Source organism: Cariama cristata, unplaced genomic scaffold, assembly GCF_000690535.1.
Source record: "Cariama cristata isolate BGI_N322 unplaced genomic scaffold, ASM69053v1 scaffold5392, whole genome shotgun sequence".
NCBI classification, from domain to species: domain Eukaryota; kingdom Metazoa; phylum Chordata; class Aves; order Cariamiformes; family Cariamidae; genus Cariama; species Cariama cristata.
In genome coordinates this window covers 43,325-53,989 of record NW_009601982.1, presented here as the reverse complement: position 1 = coordinate 53,989, position 10,665 = coordinate 43,325, and the positions used below count along the sequence as shown (strand labels likewise).

General features: G+C 41.4%; 1 protein-coding gene across 1 annotated transcript in view; it reads left to right on the top strand.

Moving 5' to 3' along the window:
• ATAD3A (ATPase family, AAA domain containing 3A) overlaps positions 1-10,665 on the top strand; it is a 29,029-nt gene that overhangs the window by 5,942 nt on the left and 12,422 nt on the right. Inside the window, 7 exon segments of the mRNA XM_009710647.1 lie at positions 3,148-3,303; positions 3,535-3,591; positions 4,479-4,604; positions 6,717-6,841; positions 9,241-9,292; positions 10,198-10,228; positions 10,231-10,261. Coding sequence (XP_009708949.1) covers positions 3,148-3,303; positions 3,535-3,591; positions 4,479-4,604; positions 6,717-6,841; positions 9,241-9,292; positions 10,198-10,228; positions 10,231-10,261 — 578 coding nt within the window.

Sequence of the window (10,665 nt, the reverse complement as noted above, 5' to 3'; positions counted from 1 at the left end):
TATTGGAGATGTGTAATAGTTGATCTGGTGGACACAAAAGGGGTTTGTTCCCTCTAAACCAGTGGTCTCAAATTTTTTGATTGTGTACCCCTTACAGTTAAAAAAAATTCTGAGAACACTCCCCCAGAAAATAGTAAGACATGGATCACAAAAGCTTGTTTTGTTTTTAAATGATAATACTAAGGTAGAAGATTTTAAGGCCACAGAGAGAGATTCTTCAGTATTCCCCTTTTGCATGCGTTCTGTCTCTGAGCTGCAATTTCTTCCCACCAAGTTAGCTGCTGAGAACTTGGCTGCTGCTCTCATCCCAGGTGGATAGCGGACTACCAGCTGTGATCAGGGAGTCTGAGGGTACCATTTTCATCTAGAAAGCAGCATCTCCTAGTCTCTGGAACTTCAAGACCTTGCAGGACATGATCTAAAACTCACTTTGCTGCTTATCTCGCAACTTTATATCTAATTTTGATGTAGCCTAGAGAGCGCTTAGAGAACTGTTATGTGTGCTAAATGAGTCGATTAAAAGCTGGACCAACATCTTTTCACAGAACAAAAGAGCATGGCAGTGGCTTCTTATGGACATAAAATTGTTTCTCCGTGTACTACTTACAACAAAACTTTACAGTGAAATTGTATTTTTAGTAGCATGGCTTGTTAAAATGGACATTTTGTTTTAAGTCAGTCACCACCATCTGCTCCACCCTCCGGTTTTATACGCACAGGCTGATACAAAAGATGCTTTGCCCGAGCGCGCTGGGGAGAACAAGACATGCTTTTAGTGGATCCTTTTGTAGTCTGTAGGCTGTACCTGGAATGCCTGCAGAATTCAGAGCCTTTTGCAGAATAGTGCTTGGTGCTTTTAGCTGCATATTCTCTTGACCTGGATACCAGTTTCCTGCATTGTGGTCGTTTTTGCTTCTGACAAGCTCTTGTCTTGTGAATTTGGGACATTTAGCTTAAAAAAAAAAAAAGTATATTTTTGGAAAGGAGATAACACAGCTGGAACTCATTTTCTGTTGCTTTGAAAAATGACTATAAGGTAAGAATTAGTTATTTTAGGGTTCCTCTAAGTTAGCCCTGGAATTTCAGCTCTTCCTGCCTACTATAAGGGCTGCTCTTTTCCTGCCTTTTCCCATCCAAGCAGAACCCCAAAGATTCTGCTCAAAATATTTTGGGTTTGTTGTTTTCTTAGTGGAATTTACTTTGCTTATCAGTCAGAGATTCATTCCTTTGCTAGATACTTCATGGTCAGCAGGCACTGTAGTCGGACTGATTTGTGGAGTTGGCATAGTAATTGGGTTCTTCTGTGAATGTGAGAGTCAAGTAATTTTCCTGTTTTGATACATAGCTGTCAGTCTTAAGGCTGTATTTCTCTCTATCTTGTAAAGTGAATGTAAGTGAAGTCCAAAAGTCTGAAATACTTAGCTCTGGATGGATGGATCTGATGTATCAACCTGCAACTTTGCCTAGTGCTGGATGTTGCTAAAGCAGATGGTATAAGAGTGCATGAGATCATTTGTCTTGGTACCTTGTTTTTAGAGGAAGGCTGTGAAAAATGTGGAGTCTCTTTTGCATTCTAAAGTCCCTGTAAACCGAGATGAATTGGGTGTGGAGGTCATCTTATTCTTTGCATCTTGGAATTCAGAGTTATGAACCATTCGTGTTTCCATCCAAAGCAAATGTGATGTCACACATTTAAGCAGAGTGAACTGATGGTGTATCATGGTTTATTGAACAATGCCGTCCTTGCTGTCCTTGAGGCTTTTGACCTTGTTCTGTACTTGTAGTAAAAATCTCCTTACTTTAAAAGCAATTGCTGCAGCTTGCTCTTTTGTCTCTCTAGGCTTGCTCTGATACGAATTACTGGCATCTAGCTGTAAGCTGAACGCAACTGATTACTTGCACTCGGAACTGTGTGGAACCGTTGGCCTTTTCCCAAACACCTCTCAGTTTAAAAGTAATGCCCCTTGTTCCCTTCTATTTTCAGGTGAATAGGACTTTCGGTAAATCAACTGACTTGCATGTGTACAAAGAGATGGAACTGGAAGCTTATGTTTGTGCACCTTATAAAGTTATTAGTGCTATTGGTCTCTGAGAATTAAGGGAACAATCCTATACATGCTAAAGATTTCTGTAAAGTCTTGCTTTTAAATCCTGTCCTGAAATGTTATTCTTAGCAACTTCCTGGAGTGTCTTAAGGAGCTGCGCTGACAATGCTAGTCGATTCTGACAGCTAGCTATGGTGGAAAAGCTGCCTGCAGGGCTCTTAGTTTAATATGAGCCAACGTAGTGCTGAACTGAGCAGCAACGGTAAAGCAGAGAGAAGCATGAACTCTTTCTGCTTCAATGGCAAATTGATGGGAAAGTCTCATGTTCTGGAGTTTCTGAAAGAACAGTCTCTAATGCAGTGATGGTAATTCCTATGGTGGTTTTGGCTTTGAAGCTCCTCTTGGGTACCGCTTTTCTGGTTGTGTTGGGTCTGGCATGACTGTTCACCTTTAGCAGGTGTACCTTGGGTAGTCCTTTTTGTTCCTTACTGTGTACTGCCTCGGTGGCAGCCATAATTCAGACATTTGTCCTGGCATCTTAATTCAGCATACATTTTCTTGTATGGTGAGGGGTAGTCTGGCAGACAGCACCTGGTTGGTGTGGGTTTATTCTTAACTGCCTGCACAGAGTACCTGAAAAAAAAAACCAACCCCAAACCACACCGCTTTGCCAATGTGCTTTTGTTCATAACACTGGAAGCTAAAGCTTCAGCATTATGGGATATACTGTTTTCTCCTGGGAGGCTTATACCTTTGGTTTAGTAGCAAAGCCCGATGGCTGTTTGTCTTAATACATATTCTACTTAGTTAAAAGTCTGAAAAGCCACACGCATTTTGAGCAGGGAGTACATACTTCTGGATACACAATTGTATGCTTGCTTCCTCTGCCTTTCACACTGCAAAATGCAAGAGCACTAAATGCCCTATGGATAAGGAGTGTGCAACCTTGACGGTCTGAACAGGGATAAAACATCTTGCCAAGAATAAACCCCTATTGGTGGTCATTCATCCTGAATCTTAATTCCTCACCACAAGGCATGCTACACGCAATAGTGTTGCCTTGCCAAGTGTTTTTCCTAATCCTTCCCCTTTTTCTTTGCAGGTGGCAGGACTAACGTTGCTGGCAGTGGGTGTTTACTCTGCCAAGAATGCCACGGCAGTAGCAGGGCGATATATAGAAGCACGTTTGGGCAAACCTTCCCTGGTGAGAGAAACCTCGCGCATTACTGTGCTGGAAGCACTGAAGCATCCTATCAAGGTAAAGTTTAGTTTTGGTTTTGTGTTGCGCTCAGCCATGAGGATGTAGAACTCCTTTTGTAGCTCTCTGTGTTAGGCAGGGAGCTGTCAATAGGTCTGTGAATAAACGTACTATTAGAGATGGCGTAGGTGGGCTGAGCTGACTGTCATTTCGTATGATATTTTGGTCCAGGTGAGTTGTCAAAACTGTTGTTGATTTCTACATGTCGCTAATTGAATTTGTCCTCTCTAGGTGGGTAAGCGTCTTACCAGCAAGGCTCAGGATGCCCTTGAAGGGGTTGTTCTCAGTGTGAGTACTCTATTTTGCTCTCTTGATCTGTGAAGGATGACTTGGAATCTAAATAAGAACGGCTGTTTCCTTACGCTCACTTCAAAAGCTGTAATTCTAGTAATTCTGGAGACATAGCACCCTTGGGGCACTGAGGCTGTAAATAAGCTCCTGTGTTCAGTGTGACAAGCATTAAGCACTCTGTTAACCTTTTTTTCCTCTGTTCAAAGCAGTTGGAAGTCTTAGTTCAGCCCTTGCCCTGCTGCAGTTTTTCTCTGTAGTCAGCACATGAATATACAGAGTTCCACTTGTCTCATCTGATTTGTTAAGGATTACTGGACCTAGATATGCTTGTGGGCCAAAAAGCCAAAGAAGCCTATGCGTTTGCTCGTTTTGTGAATGGCTCTTAACTTGCTAATTAGGGCTGCTTCTATATGTTTGCTTCTGAATTTGATTCCTGGATATCAGGCAAAGTTAAGTGCTCCGACTGAGAGAAAATGTTCCTGCAAGAATAGCTTACTCCTGATATCTCTACAAATGCAGTAATATGAATGTTTATGACTTACATGAAAGAATTAGTACTGCGAAGAGTTATGTTTTGACATATCCCTCCCAGGGCATCCGACACGAAGTGAATATTTAGGTGTTACCGGTTTTTATAGTGGTTACTACACTGCTTCCTGCACTGCTGCTTTGTCTTATGACAAGTGGACAGAACTTTAAATTGAGTAAATCCTGATGTAGAAGGGGAAATGACCCTGGTCTGAAGTAATAAGCAGCTAAGTTAAGGCTTAAGAGCTTGAGACTGTAGGAGTGCTGCCTACTTCTTTCTGGTACTGATCTGTGAAGCTGATACATACAGGTCTCTTGGTACTCTCTGTTCCTTAAATTTAACCCTTTTCTTCCAGCCACAGTTAGAAGCACGTGTGAGAGACATTGCCATAGCAACAAGAAATACAAAAAAGAACAAAAGCCTATACAGGAATATTCTTATGTATGGTCCCCCTGGCACTGGAAAGACGCTCTTTGCCAAGGTAAAACCCTGCCAAGATTCTGACTACCTGCATGTTGCACGGTGCTCTGAAAACTTCAGGATCTAAGCACCCTCCCTAGTCTGAAATCTATTGCTGTAGTATCACATAAACATGGTGTTCTTGTGTCTGTTGGGAAGGAGGAAAGGGCATCCAGCCTGCTTCAACTCTAAATTAGTACAGTCCCTTGGATTCTACTGCTAAGCGTAGGCAGAAGAGCCCTTCCATCTGGAAAAGGCACTTAGCAACTGTGACTTGTGAAATTGCAACACCAGCCTGCTGTCTCGTTTCCACCTCTGTTAATTTTATGCGCTTGTCTCAATAGGGTCTTTTCTGCTGTCACTTACTAGTCCCAGAACAGAGAAGAGAGAGGTGTGGCTTCACTGTGCATATGCACTACCAGGATGGTTTTTGCATGGATTTGAATCAGGATTTGATTTTTGACTTGATTTGATTTGATTCAGTGCTTGTCCACTAGATCTGAGGTTTCATATACTTCTTTAACAGTGGCGGATTTGACATACTGATGAAAGCTGGAATTTTTTTTCTCCATCAATACATTAAACCCATATCCCGATAGTTTTTTGCTGCCTGCTCTGACCGTATGCCACCTGGTTTGGATTTCTAAGGCCTGTAGAGAGGAACAGGTCTAGGAAATGGCAGCATAAGGAGAAGAAGGGAGAAGTACTAAGAGCTGAGAGGAGTGATTGGCAATGGAGGAAGAAGAAGTAGTTTATTAAACAGTCCAGAAGTTATCTCTTAACACTTTTCCCCAATAGCTTAGAAACTCCAAGGGGATGGTAGTTGTAGCTGTAAAAGATTGGAGTGGGCCAGAAGGAAGATGGATATAAGGGTGAGACCTGTATCCTCTAGAGAGGAGAGAATAGTATGCTGGGAAGCTGACAGTTTTCTGAGCTGTGCCTCTTGTACTTGGGTAACTAGCAGTGACAATACTAATTGCTATTATTGCTATTCTAAAAGGTAACATGTCACAGTGTGGTGGTCTTCTCTGACTCCTGCAGGGCAAAGACATGTATGAGTCTGGGGGGGTAAGTCGTGATGCTGTATGGCAGGATTCTTGAGACAGATGTAAACACACTTGGATGCAGCTGTCAAAGCTTCCAGCTTTGTTGGACTGGTAGAAAACACTAAGTGTTAGTAGCAGGAACTGGGTGGTTTTAATGGTTCCCATTTATTGGCTTCAAATCCTGGCGAAGTGTATTCTTGCAGGTACAGACTCTTGTGGCCTAATTCACCACTGAGATGTTGCAGTTTGATGGAGAGCAGGTTTAAGCTGGGAGCTTCATCACAATGTTACGTGGGTCTTAGTAGGCCTGTTTGGGCTGAAGTAGAGACGGGCTTTGCCAAGGCTGTAATTCTGTCCTGCAGTGACTTGACAGCCTAAGCAAACTTTGATCAGTGCAAGCCATAGGTTCTTCTGATGTACCTGGTTAATGTTGGCTGTATCCTGTCAAACTTGCTTTGTGGATAGACTTGCATTTTCTGTCCTAGCAAAAAATCATAGGGGATTTTTTTTTTTACCTGCAGGCTTAAGGGAGATATTTCTAGCATGTCCCAGGAACTTCATCAAAACCCTTTGCTTAGTAGTCACCGGACCAAAGGGTTGTGGCAGGCTTTAAAACACAAAGGGAAAATTCACTTATTTTGTCTGAATACTCATTGGGTTCACTGAGCATTTAATTCCAGGCTTTTAACTGTTTGGTTTTTTAAACGAATAAAATTTTATTTGAGTTGTATTAGTTTAAGTGTCTAGTAGAGAATAGAATCCTGTTATAAACTAGGCCATGAAGAAAACAGTGGAAGAAATAAACAATACAAAAGTTGAAGATCTAAGCACTCTCAGCCATGCCTTCTAGCATTAAAATTTCGTGCGTTGCCACAAGACTAAGCTTCCATCTTTCATTCCTGTTCAGAGCAATGCTAAAAGCTGCTCCTAAGTGACTAAAGAAGTATTCTCTTCTCTAAGAGCATACTTACCTTCTGCAAATAAACATGCTGATAGAACTAAACTACTCTCATTTCCCTCCTCATCTTTTGTGGTTTTGCAGTGAAAGAGAGTGCTTAACTCACTGGGGTTTTTTTGTTTCCTTCCAGAAACTAGCGGTGCATTCAGGCATGGATTATGCCATCATGACGGGTGGTGATGTTGCTCCCATGGGGCGGGAAGGAGTTACTGCCATGCATAAACTCTTTGACTGGGCAAACACCAGTAGGAGAGGGTAAGTAGAGGTTCCTCTGAATCCTAAATTGAGTTTCTTGCTCAGAGAAACTCACTGCAACGATGTAGTTCAGACCCATAATCTCTTGCATGATACATATCTTGAATGATACTCTTGCACAGATGAGGTCACACTGACCAGGCATGACACTTCCTCAAGTTTTCCTAGAATGGGTGAATTCTTGCTGCTTAGTAATATTAAAAAGGCTGAAAGCTTTTCCTCTTCTGCTCCCTCAAAGCCCTTGTTTACTTCAGATTTTCCAGATCAGTCATAGCTTGACTCTCTGCTTATCTCCCCACCTGCCTGGTGAGATATTGCCTGCTTGAAGGCTGGGACACATTTCTTTCAGAGTGATTGATTGACAATAGTTAGAAGACTTAGCACAAATGGAGGTGCACCAAGTGTTTACACTCTTTGGATATTATGTTTCCTGTTGCTGTCGCTCAGATTTTAGACTCTAATAGTGTTTGGATCCAGCTTCTTCTTTACTTTTGAGTCTGAAGCGGAAGTAGTGAATTATAAGAAATAAAAGAGGATAAGGGGGAGACAGATGCTAAAGGCATTAGATAGGTGTAAAAGTCACAAGCTGCTGTGCTTTTCCAGTCACCTTTAAAAGCGAACTTTTATCTACAGAAAAGCATTCATGTTGAGGCTAAATCCTGACTCCCTGATTTTGTAGGAGTATGTAGTTAACTTGTTTGTACTACTGTAAATGAATTTTTGCAGTCCAGAGGTAGCTAAGAACTTGCTTGTCCAGCCAGGATATTAAAATTCAATAGAGAACTTGCCGTGGATGTCAGTTTGGGGTTTTGTGCTGTTTTGATTGCAGGTCTTCTGTAAGTGTGGCTAACTGGTGATTTGTGTGTTCTCTAGTTGCTTTAGATGGACATTATCTTGCAGTGTCTGTTTTTAATCTTTGCTGCATTCATTATCTAAATGTTTCTATTTCCCCTTTAAAACAAAAACAAAGAAAACAAAAAACAAACAAAACCAAAACAAACAAACAAAACAAAACAAATATGCAAATATGCAGACGAAATGTCCTAAGACTTTAAACTCATGAAGCTTCTCCTACCCTGAGGAGCTGTAGAAGGACAAGTATAAGAATTCAAGTGAGCTTAGAAAAAGAAGTTGGAAGAAGTAGGATACTCAATTGGATGAAGACTGCTGGATGCCTTCCCCTAAAGAATTCTCTTTCACAGCACTGCCTAGGTCTGAATTTATTCCCTGTCCTGATAAAAAACTTCTTGCATTTGAACTTCATACACTTCAGATAGCCATCTTAGGAAAGTCATGATCAAAGGTTACATGTGCCCATATATATCAATATTTTAATCTCCAGTAATATTGAAGTATTTATACAGACTTTATTCTGGATATCCAACAATTTTAGCTGTTAGTACTGTGTTGTCTTTATTAGCTGAACACTTCTCTGCAGAGACTGTAGCCGAGAATGTTTTCGGAAAAGCAGAGTTGAGTAGAAGATGTTAATAGGCCCTGAAATCCCTTGAAAGAAAGCTGGTTTTGAAGCTAGGAAAGAAGGTAATACAAGCTGTGACAGCTTTATGAGCAACTTGGTTCTGTTATTGATTAACATCTTTATACATTTTTGTCTCTGGGGAAGAGCACTACCCTTGGCTTATAAGTGAATTTATTTTTGTGAATTATTCATTGACTTTATTAATTCACTTTTCCACAGGTGGTAAAACCGTTCTATTATTGCTAGTGTGGTTTGGAAAGGAAAAACTCCACAAAATAACAAAGCAATTTGCAGGATAGGACTCTGATTTGAGGTTTTCAGAATGATGTAAGGAAGAAAAATGGCAGGAAGTCGCCATTGTCACCAAGATTCCTTGTGTGCTTGTGTACCTGTCCTGTACCCTTGCACACATTTCCCTAAGTAAAAGGGAATGCTAAAGTAAGCACTCTCACAAATACTTGGAGAGCAGGTCTAAATTTCAAAGATCTACTCTGACTTGGCAGTAACATAGCAGCACTAGATGGAAGCCCATTGCCAAACCATGCCGATAAAAACTCCCATCTATATTTAAAAATCTGGAGGAGGTTAAGGTTGTGTGCCCTGGAATTGATTCTGTTCAGTGTGCTTCTGAACAGCAGGGAAACAAAACTCCAGAAGCCTGGAGTCAGATTTATGACCTAAGGTGCCTTAAACTATTACCTCTTTCTTAACTGTTGGGATGGGCTAAGTGCATGCAATGGAAAAGTTGCTGTAGCTTAGCTGAGAAATGTTGCCTTAAGGAGTGAATTTGCTTGTGTAATCCTTTGGGTTGAGAGCTGGTCGCAGGTATGGGTGCCTGGTAGTGGGACTGGAGAATCCTTGAGCCATTTGAGCCTCACTTACCTGTCTCCTGTTACTGTGTAGTGCTTTCCTTTTACAGCCTCTTGCTATTTGTGGACGAAGCGGATGCGTTTCTGCGGAAGAGGGCAACAGTAAGTACTTTCTCTGTGTCCGTTATCTGTGTGTGCTGCAGAGTTAGCCAACAGCCGCCTTGTTTAACCTGATTAACGAGCTTCAACAGGGAAAAGATTAAAACTGGCAGGTGCCTTACTGCTCACCTAATTAAGTGGTGCAGACACAAGAAATTGGCATCTTGAAACTTAATGGAATGAGCGTCTCAAGACTGACTTGAGAATTCCTCCCTGCAAAAGATGGGTGACAGTCTTTTTGGAGGTTTTGCAGGTGACTGGGCAGTAGGAGAGAAGGAGGCATATCTTGAAAACAAGAGAAGATTGTTCATACTGCAGAGCTGGTACTCTGCAGGATTTGGGTTTTGTCCCAACAGATATTTATCTTGGGAGGTTTTCGTAACAGAACTGCTTTTCGCTACGTTAACAAAGTTACACTATCATCTTCCACTGTACAAATGATTTATGTTTTCAAAATAAATCACCATATTGTACATTGAATCTGGACCTGCTACTTGAACCCCAACGATCTATTTAAAATTCTCTCTTTAGAAGATTGCTTTGAATGTGTAAGTGGATTCTTCGTGGCTTATTTTCCTATAAGTATCTTACTGGACTTCCCAGCTAAAATAGTCTTCAGCAGGGAAAGCTGCCTGGGCCAGTGGTTAGAGCCTTGGGTTTGAAATCAAGAGAATGTCTGAATGACTGTGGGTAAATATTTGATCTCTCTGCTGGAAGTTTTAATTCCTAACCTTTTTCCTGGGTATGTAAATTGATCCTTTTTTTCCAAGGTATTACAGTGCTTTGGATTCTACCGTAATGCAAATGTTTGACAATTACAGAACTCACTTTGCCAATAATGCTGCTTAAAGCTGTGACCTGTATTGGGTCTCCAAGCAGTTAATCTTTTTTGGATTTTATCTTTGCAGGAGAAAATCAGTGAAGATCTCAGAGCAACTTTAATTTTTTCAGAACAGGGCAGCACAGCAACAAGTAAGTTTCAGCCCTTACAGCAGTTCATGTTTCCCTGAATTAAGGAAAATCTGTAAAGGATCTGTGGCGTGCAAATGAAAGCTGGAAACGTGTGATCTGTGCTACTAAAGACTTGGAAAAAACAATCTGCATAGAATATCCCCTTTTCAGTTTATATACTGAATGTAGCTTGCTCCTCCTTTATCTTTTCCTGGGACCTGAAAATTAGAACTCTAAAGGGCTGTACACGGGTAGAGATCAGTACTTGTAAAAAGGGTGTTCCTTTGGCCCACGTTGGCAGATGTGCACAAGGGATCTTGAACTGCCTTTCAGGACAACGCGTCCCCTGTGCTTATGGTGTGTGGTGGTGAGCAGTTCCCTTTCATGTCATCCGTCCTGTGTGTGGCTCCCCTCCAGCCCTGTAG